Source organism: Halyomorpha halys, unplaced genomic scaffold (assembly GCF_000696795.3).
Source record: "Halyomorpha halys isolate HHAL.00 unplaced genomic scaffold, Hhal_1.1 Scaffold1034.1, whole genome shotgun sequence".
In the NCBI taxonomy this organism is placed as follows: domain Eukaryota; kingdom Metazoa; phylum Arthropoda; class Insecta; order Hemiptera; family Pentatomidae; genus Halyomorpha; species Halyomorpha halys.
The window spans coordinates 318,328-341,864 of NW_027109491.1; the positions used below are offsets into that span (position 1 = coordinate 318,328).

The 23,537-nt window shown below is 28.4% G+C and overlaps 2 protein-coding genes across 17 annotated transcripts in view; one reads left to right on the top strand and one right to left on the bottom strand.

Moving 5' to 3' along the window:
- Positions 1 to 1,371: 1,371 nt before the first annotated feature.
- LOC106687966 (metallo-beta-lactamase domain-containing protein 1) lies at positions 1,372 to 9,834 on the top strand. 6 transcript variants are annotated; one of them, XM_067047677.1, is made up of 6 exons: positions 1,372 to 1,756; positions 3,533 to 3,697; positions 5,447 to 5,611; positions 5,711 to 5,806; positions 8,586 to 8,804; positions 9,568 to 9,834. In XM_067047677.1, the coding sequence occupies exons 1-5, from the start codon at positions 1,657 to 1,659 to the stop codon at positions 8,792 to 8,794; spliced, it is 735 nt and encodes a 244-aa protein (XP_066903778.1). In that variant the 5' UTR covers positions 1,372 to 1,656; the 3' UTR covers positions 8,795 to 8,804; positions 9,568 to 9,834. The 6 variants fall into 6 exon arrangements, with proteins under 6 accessions (XP_066903778.1, XP_066903777.1, XP_066903779.1 ...); XM_067047676.1 differs by having other exon boundaries at positions 1,619 to 1,756; positions 5,693 to 5,806; XM_014432179.2 differs by lacking the exon at positions 1,372 to 1,756 and adding an exon at positions 2,542 to 2,819 and having other exon boundaries at positions 5,693 to 5,806.
- Positions 8,849 to 23,537, bottom strand: part of Nhe3 (Na[+]/H[+] hydrogen exchanger 3) — a 27,131-nt gene continuing 12,442 nt past the window's right edge. For 2 of the 11 annotated variants that reach the window (XM_014432171.3, XM_067047675.1), the window contains 3 exons: positions 20,327 to 20,518; positions 19,449 to 19,535; positions 10,212 to 12,674 (listed from right to left, as the gene is read on the bottom strand). In XM_014432171.3, coding sequence (XP_014287657.1) covers positions 12,612 to 12,674; positions 19,449 to 19,535; positions 20,327 to 20,518 — 342 coding nt within the window. In that variant the 3' untranslated portion in view covers positions 10,212 to 12,611. Of the gene's footprint in view, positions 9,645 to 10,211; positions 12,675 to 16,310; positions 16,407 to 18,885; positions 18,965 to 19,448; positions 19,536 to 20,326; positions 20,519 to 23,537 lie in introns of those variants that run through there. The other 9 variants (XR_010843520.1, XM_014432174.3, XR_010843521.1 and 6 more) reach the window with 9 other exon arrangements.

Consider the following 23,537-nt stretch of genomic DNA (forward strand, 5'->3'; position numbering starts at 1 on the left):
TGTAAGTTAATTTGAAGATGGTCAGGGTTTGGATCAGTAGTATAGTTATCAAATATTTATTTATTTACTGACGGGACGATTCTGTGTTAGACTGAAGCAAGGGACAGAGACGTTCAAGAAGAGAATAAATATATGTATTACAAACAGTGTATTTTTATTTTAAGTTTTTGACCTATAGGTCATTATCATTAGTTATATATATATTAAAAGCAAAGGTTATGATGAAACAAATTAATGGATTTATATTTTTAGTTAATAGTTTGACAATACTAAAACTAAAACATTAGTGTAGAAGACCTACACAGTGAAACAATATAGTTAAAAGCTTTTTTTTAAATTCTTGACTGCAACCCAGGCCATCTGCTTTATATTCACTTATGGTCAATTATTTATATATAAAATAAATAATTAGTATATTCTTACCAATGCTTATAGTACAAGTCATACTTGGCTTGGCCCATTCAGTGGACCGATATGAAAAAATTTATTCTGTTTCAAAGCCACAATTTTGGAAACTCAGAACAGTCCTTGAACCAAATTAAAAATTAAGGAAAGAAAACTAATTGACAAAAGACCTTTATACATGTTATATTAATATTACAATAAATATAAACAGACTGAACACACACTGAAACAATTATAATTTATTAAGATTGTGAAATGATATATTAGTAGTATTCTATGCAGTTCTGACAATTCCACCAACTTAAATTACCCCCATACTGTTAAAAATACCCGTTTTACCTGAGTAACACCTGCTTTCAAAGGATCAAGATCATTAGGAGGTGAAGTAGAGGAGATGTTTAACTCCTCCCTTCCCTGCTCTTAATAATTTGAAAACCTGAAAAATTAGGAAATTAGAGGTTTGAGATTGTACTTAAAACTGGAGATGTGCGAAAACTACTCTGATTACGAAGAATGGAGTAAAGTACATAAAATATATTTTATTAAATTAATAATTTTTTCTCTCTAGGGATGGGCAGCTGTCCCCTCCTGTCCTCTGGGTATGCCCATGATGCTGCATTCTACTACAGCAAAGAAGTATACTTTATTACCAATTTCAATATACAATACTGGTTTCATGAATCAGTTTGCAGCCATCACAGCGACTGTTGCAGGCATTTTCATGGCATAGGCTCTACGATAATTGCGGCCATGACAGCACTGTCACACTAGTTCTGCACCATTGCCCAGAGGGTATTTTTCGAGGTGCGAAAAAATTAGAACCAAAACTAACTTTAACTGTGTGCTTAAAATTAGGATGCCTAAGAGCCAATACTTTAGAAATATATATAAAACTCTTTAAACAAAATAAAGTTTAATAAACGTTAATAAAAAAGGGGTATCAAACTGAAAAAAAAATTGTATTACATATGTAAATACAAAGCTTCCCTCCCTTTAAACATATAAATTTTTGTACGATAGCTCATTGCTAAGGCATTTACATATGATAGTTTACGTGACAGTTGCTCTACTGACATTATTTCAACTATCACGTCAGAGCTAGTGCGATACTACAATCATAACTGCAAGAATCATATAGTTACAGTCATAACGATTCTCCAAGAGCGAGTAAAGTGGGGTATTTGTCGGGTAAAACGGGTATTTTCAAGGCTCTATGCAGCTATTTTACGGCCGAGAAAATCGGCTGCACTGATGCGATCACAAACTTGGGTAGCACTTAACATCTTGAAGAAGGAAGAAGTATTCACATATGCTCCGCGGCCTATCTCACTCACTGCAGCCAATTCCGAAGGTAAGTGAGGGTTTTCGAAACTATAAGGAGGCGACCTATCTCTTTATCAATCATAGAAATAAATTATCGGCTCTTGAATATTAAAAAAGGTTTAATAATCGCCACTCATGGCGGTAACACTTAACATTTGCTCTACAGCTGAATTGACTGGAAGTCATTTCTAAAACCTAAAATACGAGTCAAAATTTTCGACTCTAAGAACATTTCTTTTTGTAATTCCAGCAGAATATTAAGCTTCCCTCCCTTCGGTAGTGAGTGAGCTATACCAGAATTTATAGTTAGCAAAAATTAATTATAAATAACAATATGACCAAGTTGTCTTGAATACAATAATTAGTTATTAATGGTCCATCCATGGTAATTTCGTTATAGTTTGATTTAAAACCAATTTTTGCCTAGCTCTGAACTATAGTGACTTATGTACTTTGTAGGAGTTTTTTTCTTACTATTAAAAACGTTATAACATTTTCAGAACTAAATAATTTTTTATTTTGTAAGCTATTAATAGTAGAGAAAATTTTCATTTGTTTTTTTGAAGAAAGTTTAAAGTAGTTTAATGTTAAAAATGTGATTGCATTTATTTATTATTATTATTTTGGAGAATCTCAATAATAATCACCCAATAGGGGGATGCCTGCCTTCACATTCAGTCATAATGACATTCATCATTCAAAAGCCCGACTGACTTAAATCAGGAAGACCCGTACATTATGTCCACTGACGTTTACTTGTAAATGATATAATGAACAGTAAAGGTCTTATGTATTCTCTTCTGTTCTGTAAGGTTTATTGGCCATTATTTTGGCATTAATCTGCAAGAATGTACGAACAATACACTCTGCAGCTTCCCTTTTACTTGAAAGTTGAATAATCTGATTTCAAAATTGTCTTTGTAATCCATCAGTATTACCTGTACATTATCAACTTCTGAACTTTCACCTTTGGTTCCTACTGACCACGTAGGGTTCCCCATAAGTCATTGATGACCAAAGGGTTTTACGCCTTTAAACAACAAACAAACTAAAGTAAAGGTTCCAACATCTAATTCAAGAAAGTTTCTCAGGTTACAAATTTCTCAATTCTGTCAAATTTCAAAACCATACGATTATTTTTTTTAAATTAATATTTTTAAAGATGGAGGGATATAATTCGTGGTCTAGTGAATTGTGGTTATTTCAAAATCGTTTAGAATTCAAAGGGTTTCGAGAAAAATTCTTTGAACTTGGAGATAAGGCAACCAAAGTCCAATCCTTCGTTTAAAATCAAGCACAATAAGTTCCGACCTTGAATAACTTTGTCAGTTCCGTTTGGTTTGGTATGTAGAATTATATAATATTATGAAATCACTATAATAATTTTGGGACGTTTATGTATCCCCTATCCTCCCTTATTAAATATTGAATTCAATAACATGAAAATTCATGGAGTCATTTTTAGTAGACCATAACTAACATAAAAAGTTAGTTTAAAAATAATTTATGATAAACTAATAATTTAAAATATTTGTTAAGTTGTATTTTCCTAGCGGAGTTTTGAAATTAGTATGGCGTTTTGGAAGTTTTTTTAAAAAAAGTTATGAAAGCTAGCATCAACAAAAGTTTTAGATTGTTAAACATTCAGTTTCTCATATGCTAATTAGACACTGTATGGGTATTGCAATGAATTAATATATATATATTTGTTTTATAGTTCTTATAGATTTTTATGTTAAAGGAATATAGATTGCTTTAAAAAAAATATTTCCAACATATTTTGTCACTTGCCATCTTCTTTTAGTAGGGAAAACAATGGTATATGAAGTATTTATAGTTCAAGAAGGCTATTACAAAGAACTAGAAGATGGATGTGTGAAGAAGAATTGTACTTGTGCTTTGATCAAGGGAAAGGTTAATGTTATTGTAGATACCCTCACACCTTGGGATAAGCAGCAGATTTTAGCTGGTTCGTAATAATTCATTTTGAATTTTTATTTAGTTGTAATATAGATAACAAAGTATATTTATACATTGCATATATTTGCTGATTACTACATAAAGATTTATTAATTATTTCATTCAAGGTCAGTACTTCTGCTACTTTACTTGGGCCCATTTGATGATATTCCCTATTAAAAACTGACACTAATTATCATGGTTTCCACGTATCTGTCTTTGCCAGTACCAGCAATGAGACTAGAGTAGAATCACCAGAAGTAATATGAGTCCTCTGCTCCCTAATGTGGGATAAAGTTATATTCAGGGTTCTCGGACTGAATGTAAATACTATAACTATGTCAGGTTTTATAGTAAAAAAGATAGGTTTATATAGAAAAAATTGTATTATCATTGTTTATTTATTTATTTAATAAGTACCATATAAATATGATTCAATATATTTTTACGGCTTACTGCAATAGGTGGCAAATAATTATATTTACAAATTACTTTGCTTATATGGTATATGAATGTACAGAACCATGCTCAACAACATTTTTTCTCCAACCCATTGAAGGATCAGATACCCACTTTATACTGGCTGGATGTCTCCCAACAGGGTTTTTCGACGTATAGTCAATCCATTGCTGATATAGCAGAATAAATAAATTATCTGCCACAGCTGGACTTGGGATTTAGGGAAAGTTGTATTGTCAAAAATAAAAATGGAAAATATTTTGACAACCATGTAAATGAGCTTTCAAACCAGAGCTTTTAAATAATCTAGATCAGCAGTACAATAGAATCTAAAGTTTACATTTAATAGAGTAATTTATTACAAATAGGGAAAGGTAAAAAAAAAATATTTTTTAAATTTTATCCAGTCATCTATTGTGCTCTCAAAATATTAAATATAAAATTAAAAAAATGATCTACCCATTTATATAGAAAGAGATTGGTTGAATGGGTAAGGCGTATGACTCTTCTAAGGCCAGGTTCAAGCCTGGCTGGGGCAAATAAATTTATTATCTGTGGAGGATTGACTTAGGAATTGGGATACCTGATAAACATCCAGCCCCTAAGTTTTAATAGAAGATGTATAGTTTTTGAGTTATAAAATGTTTTTCAGCCCCAGTCTTACTGCAGAAATGAAGCAATACAAGAACTAATATTAAAATTTTGTCTTTATAGACTTTGTTGTTTTTGAGGTAGTGGTCAGTAATTCGGACCTCCGACAGGTGAGGGATCTAGCTAGAAATATGGAAGAATGGAATTCCTGGCTGAATGCTGCTCTACATTGAGAGGCACTAAAGAGGAAAGCTAAAGAAGAAGAAGGTCACTAAGTGGTATCTTTCTTATGTATACATAAGATTAAAACAAATAAAATAATGGAATTAAGTTCGATCAGAAGCCTCAATAAATATTGAAGTTAAAATTATAAGTTTAGACCGCTTATAGTTCAATGTTATTTACTATCCTGAACCTCGAAGACCCAGGTTTGATTCCAAGGCTCTTTGATGATTTTCTCAATTAGGTCTGGAGTCGGATTCACTCATTCTCATCAAGGTCAATGATTATTCAGTTGAATAAATTAAGGTTGAGAATTATTTATTGAGAAAATATTTACAATTGATCACTACGGCAGGAACTTATATGAAGTTTCCTCTTGCAAGGATTGTGAATATCCATTTCCATTCTCCATTTTCAAGATGGGTACTATTTTTCAATTTTATTCAACATTAAAATATAATATTGATTATTTGACCTGTCTTTACAGAATTAAAGAAGCATAAATTAAGACCCTGTGATATAAAATATGTTATCAGCACACAACCAAGTTATGGTTTCTCTGGAAACAACCATTTGTTCAGGAGAGCTTGCCACATTGTTGGACATGCTTATACTCAGAGGAATACGTATCTTTTTGAGCCATTCACTCATGGTAATACTACGTATGTAGTATATGGTAGATTAAGGAAATATTGGATGAAATATAGAAAACATTAGAAAATTTTAATTTTAGGCAATCCTCTTTACATAGATGGGGATGATCTTAAAGTAATTCCGACATCTGGCTGTACTCTTAAAGATGTATCAGTTTTAGTAAAAACCGTTGAAGGTACTGTTGCTGTTACTGGTAAGTACTTCTAACATTTCTTTAATGTTTCGTAAATACCAGGATATCACTTTTTCTGTTGCCCCTGAGGGATGTGTTTGGGAACAATAAGAGATCAACCAATTTCGATTAGCAGCAACCACCTCGAACTATACCTTAACATCCTTCACTAACCTCCCTTGAATGGTTTTCTTGGATATTTCAAGGTAAGGAGGAACTATAAATGCCCACATGTCAGAATGAGGTCTTACCCATTTAATTTTAAGTTATATTTTTTAAAATTATTTGCTATGTTAGTCTTTTTACCAAGTTCAGCTTTTGAAATCACTACTATCTATTGTATGTAACTGAAAGCCATCAAACATTCTGTATTAAACTCACAAAATGTAGAGTATTATTAGTTCTTGTGTTAAAGAAGTGTTCTGACTTAGAAACAAATTTTTTTAACTATTAAATTTAAAAATGTTTACATTAGTTTTCACTAGATTATTTATAAAGTTAAGAGCTAAATCTTAACATGATTTTTCCTGTTTATGATTCCCTGAACTATTGGTGCAACCTGACACAGAGATAAGTCAAGCATTTAAAATCAATGGATGTCTGTGGAATTTATTCTTAGTTCTTGTATTTCCTTCCCCAGTACATTACAAACATTAAATCTGTTACAATCAACAATGCAGATATAATCAACAATAACTAAGCATACTTCTAAAGCGAGCCTTTTTGTTGTTTAATCTATTTTATCAAGGTTTATAAAAACAATGGAACTTTATGATTTCTTTGAAAGAAGAGCTTCTTACTCCTGTAGACCAATATACATCAACTTAAATCACTAGTAGCTTATAAGACTCATCTTTTCAGGAAAATCAACTATACTCTTTGTTTTTAATATAAAGATAAAATATTCAATAACCTCATTATAATTTGAGACTGGTGCAACCCTGGGATCTACAAGTCTCCTCCTTTGGCTTCTACCAGCAAATATCATTATTTTGTACTCCTAGTCCAATGTATGTTCATATTAAATGAGTTGTACCATTGGGTGAATATTGACTACAGCAAATAAGTGCTCTCAGGTGGTTTATCACTACTGTTATTAATTTTTCATTTACCAGGATCCATTCACTTGTTTGTCTCAAATCAACAAATGTTACCACATTCCTCTATACCATGTATAAGATTCACAATTTTCAGTTTTGTAGCAATTTCTTTAGGTGTTTGTTCTCGTGATATGAAAAATTGATTTTAGGCCCTGGTAAGTAAATTTGTATTCTCTATTATTTTATTATAATATTTACAATTATCATTATTTTATATTATATTATCTTATTATTAGTAATTATCATTATTATCTTATTTTTATGAATCTGAAGTATTATCTCCAGAATTTCATTACAGCAGCTTTTTTTGCTATAATGTTTTCATATTAATATTAAGAAAAATTCACTACATTAAGTTTTTACTTTGTTTACTGTTAGTAACGACCCTAAAAAAAAAATAAATATGAACTTTTAACTAACAATGATTATGTAGCTATCAGATTAAAAACACAAATGTAATTTTTTTCAATAAAGTTATTCAAATAAAAATTTTAAGAAAATTGTTAATTTTCGAGAAATATGTTTTCTATTATAAAAATTAATTCTGCTCCAAAATAGAAAGCTGAAATGTTTACCTATTTATTTTTTTGCATTAAATTCATCCATGTTGGTAATTAAAGAAATAGGATAGAAAAACTGGCACAATCTTACCTTATTTTACCAATAGTAACATTGTGTTACAGTGAATTTGATGGGGTAAGATTGTACCAAAAATAGAAAAAACTTACTAAAAAATCAGAACCACTTAAAAGTTTTTTCTACTCTGAAACAGAAAGCTGAAATGTGTAACTATCTTATCTAAATTCATCCAAGTATGTCGGTAAATAAAGAAATAGTATAAAGTTGGCACAATCTCACCTCATTTTACCCGCAACAACACTCAGATTTGGCCTGTCAACCTGACCTATTTGTGCCACATGGCCTAAAAATTCATTTGAAGTTAGTCATATCTTGCCGATTTTTAAAATTTCAAGTTCTCTCCAAGCTCTGTTAAAGCAATACTTGTAAAATAAAGAGATAATTATGTATTCGACCTACTGAACTAGATTTCTGTGGCGGATGGTTAATATCTGGACACAATAAAGCAAGTTATATTTATATTTATGATCTGCTATGGTTTGTTTATTCCTTTTAGATAAATGAAAGCCAACAGCTATGACCAACTTAAAACAGGAATTATACAATAATAATAATAGGGTAGATCATAACCCACAACAACAGGAATATGGTTAGAAGTAATAAAACTGAATAAAGTATACAGATTTTCTTTTAAATATAAACTTTGAAACTTGCTTAGTCCAACCAGATCACTTTACTACATAGTGGCGACAGTTATTATCATATTAAAAATTTACTGAGATGATTATATTGATAATTTTCTCCCATATCGTCATAATTGTAAAAATAACAGCAGGGAACCAAAGAGTATTACAGCAGTTATAATCGTTAAAAGTAAAATAGAACATATCAAAATATTCCATCATAAACAGCACCAATCAATTTAATCGGTACCAAGCAAATTTTATATTCAATATTCCTTCAAATATTACATTCACTTGAACACTAAAATTATTCTTTCAAATTGTGTAGCTTACACCACTTTAGATGTAGGTCCTTCGTTGTATAAATTGATATTCTCTGAGCAGCTAATTACTGTAAGTAAACTTAAAGTATTGAAATAGACTGACTTTTAATTCTAGGTGCTTTATTTGAAAATAAAGATGATTTGAAAAACGATTATGAAACTATAAGATTCTGTAATGGCAGTTTTTTCCCGCAACTTCAGATCCACAGCAGGAGGTTGATAGTAAAATTAGCTGACTATATTATTCCAGGATACGGGGGAATGTTCCAGGTTACTGAAGACATTAAAAATTCCTTTGTGGACAGAAATACTTCTTTAATATAAATAATATAAGGTACAGCCATACATATATATATATATATATATATTTTCATATAATAATCTTTATTATTTATGAAATATGCTTTGAAAGGTAGAATCATAAAGTAGTGTAATGTAAGTTTCACAGCCAAAACTAAACACAAACTTAAACAACCATAATTGAAACAATAATCTGTTAACAATAAAATTACAATCTATAATGATCTAACTATTTATAATAATAGGATTAAAATTTTAAGGTTCTATATTTTAGTTCGAGCTTTTTAAAATTATTGAGATACAATAAACTGTGCTAATAATAAAAGACATTTGCAAAGGTGGCATTTAAACAATGTACAATTATAATGAATAAAAATCTACACTAAAAAGTTTTGATTCTATTACTAAAAAAAAGTATAAAGTACTATAATGGTATGTCATTTTTATAAAATGAAAATGATATTAATTAAAAAGAAAAAATACAAATTTAAGTACAGAACATAGATTCAACCTTCAGTCTTCTCAAGAGTTTCCAATTTCTCTTTTATATAAATTGGTGTGTAGGTGACATATACTTTTATTATAAATAGAATAGAATTTTAAGGAGTTTTTTTTAGACGTTTTGACATCAGATAAAATATAGGAAGCATACATATGCCACGCATAAGATATTCATCAAATCTTTTCAACAGATTTTTAAATCTGAGAAAAAAGTTATAAAGCACTTCATGCATCGTATTAATATTTTTTAAATAATTAACAAACAGAGTAAAATTTATTTATTCCCTCCTTTTTAGAGAGGTTTTCCTCCCAAACCTGGAAGGCTTATACGAGTTTGGATCATGCTCACCTCGCGCTCTCTCACACTGTCTTGCTGCAAAGAAAATAAATTTCTCTATTTAAGTTCAACCATATCTCCATTGGCTTCATAATATCACAGCAAAAATCACTTTCAGGTTGATAATTACTTAAACTTTATGCTGCTTTAGTTCCATTTAAAATTGTAACTATTAGGCATTATATTAGCACATAATAGGCAGGACATACTAAGCTTCATAGACCCACTTTTTTTGGAGTTAACCATTTTTATTAGAAAATACTTCAACAATACTAATTTTCAGTCATTTTGGTACTTATGATATTCTGCCTGTTAAGTGATAATTAATTAAAACAATATGAAAATCATCACATGTTTGATATGCTGAGGATATTTAATTTTAGTAAAGGTCTTAGGATAAAAGTCGTAATGAATAAAATTGTATCACAATGAAGTTTCAAAGAAATCACAACACATAAACACAAATAACTAAATTAAAAAATAATTTTCAAAATTAAATGTAAGGTAAAATACTAATAATTAAATTAAAAGTTTACTATTCGATACTACATTAATATATAGTATACTGTATACTTTAAATAAAAATATTATAAAAAAAAAAAAAATATCAGATTTAAAAATAAAATATAGGTGTAAGAACTGTAATCATTATCAATCTTTACATAATTATTAAATCACAATGTATTTGATATTGAATAAATAAATTTAATCTGAGCAATGTACATTGATAGTTTTAAGATTAATTCTGAAAGTTTCTTAACCTAAAAATAAGTGTGGCAATATCTATGTAATAGGGTCCCACCACCTTCTAATACTGAATTAATATATCAGTAAAAAGCCCATTATCTTGCTATTAAAAATTGTACATGTATACTTTTTATTATTATATACTGTTAAATTTTATGGATAAATAAATCATATGTTTTTTGATAGTATTTAATGCCTTTATGTACTTCTAAAAGGACAGGTGTGGTGGGGTTATCCTACAGGTTACAAGTAAAGAATCTATCCTGGCAAAAATGAGATCAAGATTTATTCCATGAGTCCTGTGGCAAAATTTACAAATTTTGAATTGATCCCAGATTTGATATAGAATCAAATCAAAGTCTGCTCTCGGTTCCAGATTGTTAACATATGAGAACCAAACTTCCAGTTGACTATATTTACTCATGTTATATGTGTTTGCTATATATCTTAAAATATATTATTTTCAGAAAAAAATATTCTAACATTTAATCTATTGTTTTGATTGACGTAAGCAATGTTCGTTGTATGAACTTAGTAGTCATGCTTTTCCAAATTCTTTCAATTAGCATTTATCACAATTTAATTTTTATTTCAATTTGCACAAGGTTTTGTACATCTTATATTATACAATAGAATTTATACTTTGACTAATTTAAAAGAAAACATTATAGGAAGTTGAAATGAATTACAATACATGAATATAAGTTACTAATTAAAAAAATAAATTGAAAAATGTTTTTGTGCTGGGATGAACATGGCCAATGAAATTCCCAGATTTTTCTAGGTCATTATAAAATTATTAATCATAAAAATAGAAATGTCAGATAGACATTCGGACAATAAGGCCCATATAGTTAATAAGTAGTTATTAGGTTTAGAATCCAAGGACATTGAAGTATTTTGTACACAATATTTTTGAAGTTCTTTAGCATACAAGTGCAAATCTATGAACACACGCACACGCACTCACACACAACACACGCACGCACACACAATAATTCCTAAATACTCAATTTTTGAGCCATTTTTCTTCTTAAATATATTATATTAATAATAATGCTCTAATTTATAATTTTTTTTTTAAATGTTACACTGTTTTTTTTCCTTCACGTGATAATGAGATATCACACTACTATCATATTATTACGATATAAAAGAAAAAAATAAACACACTTTATGATACTTGTTTTTAGTCACTTTGAATCTCTTCCTAGTTCCTAAATTAGTGATATCACAACCAGAAAATTCTAATAATGCCATATTTTCATGATATATTCAACAGTTTTTGAAAAGGTTGACATACGTAGCCAACAGATTGCTCTAAGAAATATTAATTGAAGCCTAATTTCAAAACTTTAAGGCAAAAGTAATTTTTTACATTTAGAAGTTCTTTGGAAAAAAAAAAAACATACCAATCTAAAACATCCCAACAATTTAAATATCATTAATCATTTAGTATACTTGTTTGTCCTATTCTGGCAGAACTTTGTTCATTTTTAATTATTTATTACATTGGGATCGAGAGCAATTTTTTGAACAGATGAAGAAAAGAAATGTTGATGTTGAAAATAAGGTAAGTACCAAAAATAAAATTTTATAGGAGGAACAAAAAAAAAAATTCAAGTTTTGTATTAAGTAATGCACACAGTAATATATATTTGTTAATATGAAAAATGTATATTTACTATTTTAGCGAATTAATACCTTCTTTTTCACACAAATGCTTTTGAAATAAGCGTTGTGTCAGTGAAAAAAGTCTTGTTGGGAATATTGGAACTTACCTCCTTTTCAAGTGTGATGCGTAAATTGTTCAATCATTTAATTTATTATTGTACATTACCATGAATAAACTATTAACTTTTGGTATTCACTTTGAATGTTTCATTAATTTTTTTAACTAGGCTTTGTTTTTTAACATTCAAGTATACATTGAAAAAAAAAAATTATACAAGTAAAGATGGTTAAAAGAACTTCCCAAATGTCTTACCACTTTCATAACCATTCATAAAAAATAAAACTAACACTTAAATACTTTAGGTAATAACAAAAACGTGGAAACATCAACTCAGAAAATTCGTTTAACGAATCTAAAATACTATACATAAACAACACTTTTTTTTCAACAAAACTTAATCATATATGGTATAATTTGACTCTAGCCATAACTAAAATTACTTAAATAACCAAAAACTTAACAAAATAACAACTATACAATAACCAAGAGCAGTGCCATGCCAAGAGCCATGCAGCCTTTTTTCATGCGTCCAGGCGGCTAATGGGAGTTATCTGACCTGGTGTTATTATAATAGGACTTGTACTCTGGAGAGAAAAAAAAAAAAGAAGAAGCTATAATGAAGAAAATTATAAAACAAAAAGCTTATGATAAAAAATAGTAATAAAATAAAAAATAATAATAAAATAAGCTATAGTAAAATTATTTAATAAGCCAATTCAATTTTAATAATTATAATAACTAAAAAAAAAAAAAATCATTCCAAATAATAAATAAAAGAGGGCAATTACCAAACATAGCATACATTTGTAATATGCACATTTAAAAAAAGATCACTGAGAGCGGTCGATGAATTACATTCCTTTTTTTCAATACTACATAAAGTAAATTAAAAATATATTACAATAACGGACTAAAAAAGAAAGCTTATATCATTAGTAAACAAATCCTAAAATGGAAAATATAATTTTTTTTTTATATCAATGAGCCATAATAGACTGCTATCTATATATATATTTATATTTTAATAATGCAGAATAAGTTACTGGTTTTCTACAGGAGCCTGCAGGTTATCTGACCTTTACACCTTGATTTTCTCTGCGTTAAGTGTATTTTACTCAAGTTTTATGTCAGGTATAGAGGGCAAAGTATAAGGTGAAGCAGTCTCTAATCTAAGACAGTCACCAAAGTAGAATCTATCTCAATAATATTATATATAATTATATTATATAATATTTAACCTAAATGCCTCCTTTTGTCCCAACCAGCTGTGGACTGCATTGCATGCTGAAATTTAAAATCTAAACTTAACTTTTGTATATAAGGTATATACAGATATATTGAATATTTTTTCATTACTACGTGGTTTTCATACCTGAGTGTAGTTAATTTGTATAACAAGTCCTTTATTTTACATGAGAAATGCATAAAAAAATAAAGTAATGATTCCCTATGACTGAAAGTAATAAAAAATATAGTTCCTTAAACAAAAGAATAATATGGAGTAGGTAAGAGTAAATTTAATAGTGACTTTTAAAGGTTGACCACAAAATTTTATATGAAAAATTTGAACCACATTATTATTACAAAAAGAGGCAAAAATTAAAATAAATAAATGAAACGACAATCATAGGAAAAAATTAATAAGTAACAAAAATTATATTTTCATTCTTCTTTTTCAACATTGCAAGAATTCTTTGTTGACAGGGAGAGAAAATCTCAAACAAATTTGCAACAATTATAACAAGATTTCCCAAAAATTTTAAAATATTTTTTATAATAACTATATTATAAAATGAATAGAATATGGTCCGGGTGCGGTAAAAAAAATACTCAAATAGTAGAATTATACTATTTTATTGAGCCAACGTTTCGCCCCATGTTGCAGGGCTTCGTCAGGGCTAAAAAAGATACAAACACTATAGTTGCAAAAAGGAAAAAAAAGAAAAAACATAAGTGTAAAATAACAGGGGTATAAAAGGGTATTTTTAGGGGTATTTTATACCCCTGTTATTTTACACTTATGTTTTTTTCCTTTTTGTAACTATAGTGTTTGTATCTTTTTTAGCCCTGACGAAGCCCTGCAACGTGGGGCGAAACGTTGGCTCAATAAAATAGTATAATTCTACTATTTGAGTTTTTTTTTTACCGCACCCGGACCATATTCCATTCATCTATACACACGGTCAATCAATAATCTTCCAGTATATTATAAAATATTTTAATTTTTCCAGCTATATTATGAAGTATTACAATTTTTCTAACTTTTTAGAAAATTGAACATAGTGGAGAGGGGTAATTCTTAGTAATGAAACCGGGTGCACAATTCCACTTTGTGGGGCAAATTTTGAACATGAAAATTTACAGCTGTATCATTAGCACATTACAGATGTTTGATCCATTCACATTTACCAAATGATGTTTATTTGACAGGGAATAGTGCATGCTCAGTATGAATATATTGAACAGAGATTACCTAAACACACAGGGCGCATACCTTCCATTTATTTCCATGGAATCTAAAGAAAACCAAATTTCCTGCACATATTATACAGGAGTGTACCACTGTGATAAGCTAGATATTGAAGAAATAATAGCAAAACTGTTTTGAATTTATTACGATCTCTGTTACCAGATCTATATTAATAATTTACAGCAAACAAATAAACAGATAAAATATCTTTTTAAAAAGAAAGATAAAATCTATTAATGGAGAGGAGTACTAAAAAATGGATAGCCAATTTTATAACTTTTATCAGTATTTATTAGCAATATTAATTTCATCCAAAAACATAAAACGATGTACTTGTTGATAATATGCACATGAACTTGAAATTGAAATCCACCCAAAATCATGTAATATAAAAATTAATTCACTAATTTTTTTTTTTTCAATTTTTATTTCATTATTACTATTATTTGTGAATCTCAATGTTGCTTCTTTACACTCCTTTTACCAAATATAGATTAAGACAGTTTAAGGAGAGGCTCTAATAAAAAAAAATTTAAATATAGTCATGATGGTCAAATAATTTTAGTAACTGATAAAAGTTAGTTATATAAATGTTAAAAGTTTATAGGCTTCATTAATGCTAGATGCCCACTTGACAGCCTCAATATGGTCCTTTTTAAAATGTGAAAATTCATGTAATAGATAGAGAAAGTCTGGTGTGGAGGGCAGTATAGTTGGCCGGCTCTCTATTACAGACTATTTAGCTATTTCTTAAGTGGAATGCAGCAGTCTTAGCGGTTGTTTTGTTTAATGTTATCAACAATGAATTTCTTAAATTAACTTGACAATTAAATAAACTCTGAAAGTGGTATAAGACAACTATAGGGGATGTGAAAATAGAAGAGTAAAGATGAAGGTGGGATCAAGAAGACCTTAATGAGTAATGTTATAAGCTAATGATGTAGTTCTCAGTGGAGTTAACAAATGAATAGCTACTGAATGGCTGAAACCCATAGTGCCGACAGAAAAAAAGTGAAAAAATAAATAAAATAATTAAATACCTACATATAAAAATTAGAGGAGCCCAACTTTTTTTTTCAAGCAGGAACAACATAAAAAAAATTAAGAAAATAGAGAATTGGGAAGAATGAAAATGAACACATCTATTGCTGAGCAAATTTACAGTGGAGCTAATAAATGATTTATTAAATTCTATATGAAATAACTTTAATTTAATGATTTAAGAATTTAGTCAACAGAAGTTTTGTAGCATTAATTGATGTTTAAACCTATTACCTAATAAATAGTGATAATATAATTCTTTACTAAAGATGTGATTCCTATTTAGTTGAAAAAAATCTTTATACTATTAAAAATGATTTAACTTATCATTCTAAATCAACTCCGAAAAAATGACATTAAAATAATCATAGAAATTTAAACTTCTATTTTCTTCAAAGTACCTATCATGATTGATTTGATTAATTTTACGTAATTTATTTAGTACTTTTAGTAATTTATTTACTGATTGAAAGTAATAGACAAATTAATTTTTAATCAAGATTGTTAATCAATTGACAGTAATCTATTTATTTGATCAGTTACGCATTTTTTTTTTTTTTTTTTATAGGAGGTGGGATAAAAATGATTATTATAAATAAAATTTTCAATCATTATAAAGCCGAAAATTTAGTTGATTATGCCCATTTTTGTTGATAAGCTAATTTTCATTCTTCATTTTCATTAATAAATACAAAGCGTGCAAACTGACCAGTAGTGACTACATGAAGTGTTGGTGCTCTGGGCTCACTGCTTCATCCTGTGTGGCGGAAGCATGCGCAAGACAATAAAAAGATACTTAATACAACTGAAACACCATCACCAATACTCTTAATAAAATATTTATTAATTTTGATACTTTTTTAAATACAAAAATACAGTAAAATATCAATGAACAATGAACAAAGAAGAGGAATGTTAAGACATTACTTTGAAAAATGGTCAACAAAATGTATATTTTATTAATAAAGGAGAAATATTTGTAAATTGAGAAATAAAAATTAAGGTAATCTATCAAGTTTCAATTAAAATATGATATGTTTTGATAGTTAATTATCAAAAAATTTTGGTGTTTACTCTTTTTCTATCCTATTGTCTGGTTGTAGCACCAAGGAATTCAGTTTAAAAAAGATATTAATAAAATAAGAGTGGGTATTATAACAAATTATTTATTATAAATTAAAAACCTTTAATGTTTATAAATTTTGAGATTGATCATGTAAAACTTCAAACGATGAGAGAGTTCTTTAGGCAATGATTAAATAATATCTGTTCATACTTTATTAATATAATCCTCAAAAGTGATATTTTATTTTAATTATATTATTTCAATTTCTTGAGACAAGGTAATTATTTATTAAATAAATCAAAACTTGTATCCTTTTTTGTCTCAACACTTTTTATTTTTCACTTCATAAAAAGTGTTGAGACAAAAAAGGATACAAGTTTTGATTTATTTAATAAGTGATATTTTATGTGATACAACCAGAGAGAATATCCTATTTTCCATTTATTTCATAAGTTTACCCAAGCGAGCCATTAACAACTTTTTAAAGAATGAGTGCCATTTGACAAGCTAAGCATATATGTATAATTTGATGCATGGGATGTATAAGCTTAATAATATAGTGTAATGATATTTCAAGACAAATGCAATTTATGAGTGTAGTATTTTGTATACAGCAGCGCATTAATCAATAGGACTATTGTTGATTAATAAGAGGAGAATGTGATCAGGGCTTATAAAGAGATACTTTTTTATTGTGCCAAAATTTTGGCCACAATATCAGGCCTCCTTGGGGAAAAGGTTGAAGTGCGGGTTACTTATTAATCATTACTACTTATTTTCATTATTTATTACTATTTTATTCACTTTTTACAAAATTGGAATTGGTCACTGGAGTTGAATAATTAAATCAGAATTTGAAAAATTCATATGTTTATTTCACGTATAATTTTTACAGAATGAAAATATTGCTGTTTCTCAACTATTCAATGCTAATTTTAATTGTTCACTAGTTTACTGAATTTGTAGATTGTGAGAAAACTATTTGAATACCAAAAATATATTGAAAATGCAGCAAATAGGCTTTTCTTGCATCTGAATGATTGAGGGTTTTCAAATTTCAAGTGAAGACGAAATATTATTGATTTTAACCAATAAAAAAAAAAGAACCAGAAGAAAACCAAGAAATTACATGTAACTTCACAGAGTGATGCTGTTTTAACTCTTGAAACATCAGTCAGAAACATGAAGGTTTGAGAGAAGGACAACTCAAAAATGACAGAGAAAGTTAAACAACTGTAAGTTAAACAGATTTTCATTTTAAATAAAACACTATTGGTTTACAATATTCATTAATGAATTAACATAATTGTAATAAGAAACTTATGGTTAGGAACGTATATTATGTCAATGTTACTGTAGCAACCTGTTAAATATAATGTTGCCAAACTAACAACAAATATAAATAAAGAAAAAAGAACATGACGGTAAAAATAAAAATCAGATACCTCCCTGAGGGTTGACTTTGGAGGATAAATAGAAATTCTACAGACCCTCAACCACCATAATACAAAGATCTAATTCTAATTCGATACATCATCAAGAGCAAGTAGTCTGAAAGTGCATTAATGAAAAGGCTGGCAAAAAGAAGGACTGATTATTGAGCTCCAGGTGGTTTGGTTTGCTTCTACACTTGAAATTAAAAATTAAATAATAATACAGTATAAAATAATATATAATATATACATTTTTTTTCAACAGATGTTTGTATTACAGATTGGTGAAAAATAATTAAAAAAAAAATAACAGGGTTCAATAATTTTTCAAATAGTATTCAACCTAAATTACTCACAATTGTTTAATTAGTATGGTTTGTTTGTTTACATTGGATCTTAGGAAAACGAAATCCAAAACTTTACTTTTTGTACACTGTTAAGGGGTGCAGTATTAGGACCAGCTTTGTGACTATTAACTTTAATTCAATGAATAAGCCACGGACAATAACAGATACTGAAACCGAACAGGCCTTTAAGAACGAGGATGAGAAGGATAACTATTTTTTCATTTTAGTTGAGATATTAATGAGTATTGGTATAAAATAAAAGTATACATCCTCAGTGGTTTCACCTATTTATCATTTAGACTAATAATAAATAAAATTGTTCAGTATATGCTCATTAAAGAGCAATACAGATAATTTCCTGCAGATCGCTATGCTATTTCAAAGCTAATTAAAATTAATGCTTATTTTTTTTTTAACTTCAGATTTTGAAAAAAGTACCTCATTTCATCACATAGTAATTCCAAAGGCAGTCAGCCAAATGTCTTTTATGCTTGACAAGTTACATTAAAAATTCTAACTGAAACAACAAAATAATTAATTTAGAGAAGCTGTACAAATAAATGCCTCATTTAGTAAACTCTAAATTTAATAGAATCAAAGCTAGATGTTTATTTCTATAAATACGAATTGAATTTTTTTTTTAATAGGTCAAAACATCTTTGAAAACCGTAATATAGCTTGTTAGGTATTATTAGCTAGCAAATCAGAACATGAAACTAACAAGCAAAAATTAGCTCTACTCTGGCAAAAAAATTATTCAAATATACAATTTAAAGATTTAATAAATAATTAACTACAGTTTTAGTGACAGACAACTCCCAATTTTAGTTCTAAAAAGTTTGAGTAGCTCACTAGATCACTGAATATTAAAAAAAAATAAAGAAAAATGAAGTTGATAAAAGTCAAAACAAATAGCAAAAATAATTTTTAAAACAATTAGCAAATGAAAAGGTTTGTTTTAAGTTAGGCATCCATCTAGATTTAGAAGCACATCAACTCACCCGATAGACTGCAGAGTCCCTTCTAGGCTGCGCATTCTGTGAATCTTCTGGGCCTACATCAGAATCAGAATCAGTTCTGCAGGTTTCCTAAAACAAGTAACCAATTATTTATGCAAGTAGCCAAATATTAAGCCGGGTTCAAATGATTTCAACAGAGTGAACTAGCGAGAACATTATCCAATGAACATTGACCAGCCAATTGTTTTTACACAAATTTCTAGTACAAGAGACATGCATTGAAAAGTCAGATTTTATCTTGCGGCAGCTCCGAGAAATGAATCCTGATATTTGAACCAATTAAATAAATTGTTGTATAGTTTTATCTATTTTATTTTTATTTATATAATTTTTTTTTCTCTCTAAATGATAGTTGTTGTCTTTTTGTTTTTATAACTCTGATGAAGATCTGAAAATCAGGTCAAAACGTCGGCATAAATAAATATTTTTTTGTTTACTTATGTTGTTTCTTTGCTGACCGGACCCCCCGAACATCTTCTCTAATCAATTTGGATTCACCTTCTGACTATAGGTGGTGCCTAGTATATTACGCTTTTTTACCTGGTCTCAAAAGTACACATGTTTTTGTTTTCATTTTTTTCCATTTTTTATTGTTTTCATAATTTATTAATTTGTGCATTAATAATTCACAAAAAAGGTACACAGCTTAATGTTCTGCCACTAACTTACAGGTGAATAACTGTCAAGACATAGCGCATGTCTTGCTCAGTTCACTACATGTGATCCCAGATAAAAGGCTACTAAATATAAATCGCATCCCCAAATGATATGGATTAAAAATAACAATATTGAAAAAGTTTTTAATTTTCTGCTTTAATATAAAAAAGATAAGTTTAAATTAGTTCAATTATACTACTTACCTGGGTTAATTGTTGTGTAGTAGTAAGAATTCTAGCAACCGGATTGCAAAATACTGGTAATGTCTCGAGCAATGTTGGACGTGAATGAGTTAGTAATGGCTTCATGTAGTTTGAATCAAAGTTTCCCCACAATTTGGCAAGCCAGGCCTTTTCACCTACGTTAGGGCTACTAGGGGTATCTCCTCCTCCATCCTAATGCAATTAACAAATCATATAACTAAATCTTATAAATTAATTTTATAATATATAACTGTATTCAATATGTTTCATTAATACTGATATAGATTATTAATATACGAAATGTTGATTAAAAAGTTGTATAAAACATCTTTTTTCATAGAACAAGAACATGTGTGAAATAGCATTCTGGCGCACACAGAAGATGTAAGAGGAAATAAATAAAAGTAATTTCCAACATTATTAACAACTATGATTAGAAAACGATTGTCCTGCCTTATTATCTATTTGGAGCACAAAAGGCGTTCAATAAAAAACTAAGTAAATTTAACACCAAACCAGTAAATAAAATACTGATTGAACATTTAGAGGTTCAAGAATAGATATAAATTCAATTCGAGAAGAAAATTTCCCAATTAAGATAATCCACTATCAATTAGAAGCAAACATCAAAGAGGAAGACAAATAAAGGATCTTTTCAAAGTATAAGGGGCAAAAAAAAATTTATATTTTTATTTAAAAAAAAATACTATTATTTATAAAACAAAATTAATATGATTATTAATCTCTCTATTATATAAAACAGTGTGAGAACATATATTGTTAAAAAAAGAAAAAATTGAATCTTTTTTTCTGCTTACACTATATTGAAAAACATAATACGATCTGAACTACAGAATAAATGTACATTACAGTTATATAATTTGAGCTACAAGTAGTACCATTAAATTAACAGTTGTATAATGGAGGTTGGTCCGCCGTTAAGTGGGGAGGGAGTACCCATCCTCTACCAAATAATTTATAGTTAATACAAAATTTAAATGAAGTTATGATCTATTCCTATCTCTATAATTTAATAGCAAAGACATATAAACCTGAATTTATAATGGAATTTAAAATTATAAATCACCATTTTTAATAAGGAAATATATTCTTACAAGAAATTAACACAAAAAACAAAATAATGCCCCATATAACTTTCGTAGTATCAATTCTAAAGGTTATGCTAACTATAATTTATATGTTTAGTTGATAATCTTCATAATAATTGATAAACTTGACATATAGTTTCTTTGAATGGTTAATTGAATAAAACTAACTTTTTTTAACTATCTGAATTTTATTAATTACTAAATGCAAATACAGTGAAACCTCAAATAACAGACACTGACAGGAAGATAATGGTTTCCGTTATGTAAAGGTGTCTCTTCAGAAGGGGTAAATATATAAATAAATAATAGATAGATGAATATATAGAAATAAAAACCAAAATGCAAAAATAGAATTGTACATATCATGCAATGCAAGCTGTGATACCTCAGAAGTTCGGAAAATCAATAACATAATATTTATGTAATCTATTCTTTTTAATTAAAAAAGAAAAAAATTAACATATCATTCTAGTAACATCTCATCTCAACAATGTTATTGTAGGATACGTATAAAATTCTTTTTTACATCAAGATTTATTTTGAAATGTCTCTAGAATGATACCTTGATTGTAATTTTTTTAAAGTGGTATAGAGATTTTTTCTGAAACATAAGGGTTCACAGCCTAAGCAATGATATGTATTTTATTTTCAATACAAAATTTCCATGATAGAAATGACAATTCAAATCAAATTAATTAAGATCAAATGTTTGTAATTTTTACTTCCAAATGATATAAATTTTATAAAGAGAATGTAATGTTTTTAATATAACTTATTAAAAATCTTAAATTGTTGCCTATAACAGGGAAAATATGCAATTTATGCTTAAAAAAGGATGCATATTATTATATAATGGTTTATTATTAAACTAATTATTAATTATGTAGGTAAATAAAAAGGCATCTGGGAATCACTGTATAAGCCTCCTCAAAAAACTGGAAAATGGTGGATGGTAATGCCAAATATAAAGGATCATTGAGGGGATCACTTGCGACTATACTATAGAGCAGGTTCCACAGTGACAAAGATGGTGACAGCTGTTCCAGCCCCTAACATTGTGTAAACTGAAATTTACTGATATACTATTAGTATTTACTCAATAGTTGGTAATACTATCAACAGCATGAACCACAGATATCTGTCATATAGAACCTCCTTACTTTTCTGCGTGTCGTGGAAAACGTAAAACCTCAAATTTTGAGGGAGGAAGTTAGGTTAAATATTTTTATATACACTGAATGTCTATGTAAAATATTCAGTTATGGCTATGCATTGATTGAATGTCTTTTAATGTTGTAAATTTTTAGTTATTTTAATAAGAAATATAATTTCTAAACAAAGTGAAGTTTCTCAGTAATTGGACATAAGAATTAATTTGCAATCAATTAACTAGATTCATACGTACGTAAAGTATATAGTACATTTTCATTAATGATCCTAAAATATTTTGCAAAATACAGTATTGGGTATGTCATTTTTCCCAAAATAAATGACTCACAACTTGAGACCTATCTAATAGATATGGAGGAGTGAAAAATGCTGATAGGGAATAAAATTGGTGTTCGTGTCCAGAGTGCAGGGATTCAAATATATGAAATATGTTAGTCGGCCAGAACTTTAGTAAAATTGTCTGTTAAGAGGGGTATCATCTATGGAGAGGTATTCCTTAAGAGAGGTTGGATGGTAAAATGATTTTTTATTTGTACTTTACAGTCTTCCTAATAAATATTTAAAAATTAAATTAAAAGAAAAATAGAATGTGCAAACTTATCTCATGCTGTTAATTGCAAGTTTCTAAACTAATAAATCACCACAAAGCTAATTTATAAAGCAATTATTAATTTTAAAAATATACATTTTTTGCAGTTGATACCGAGACCAGTGTAGAGAAGTAATTGAAAAAGGTAGAAATGCAATACACATAAACCTGATATTGCTGATCCAGTCTCAAAAAACCAAAATCAATGCTAAGACAAGTTTAGGATTGGCCAAATCACACTATAATATACCAACACCAGCATAAATATGATTCCATATAAATCTATAATATGTATGTCAGTGCATGATCATAGTGATTAAAACATACATTACATTGTATAATA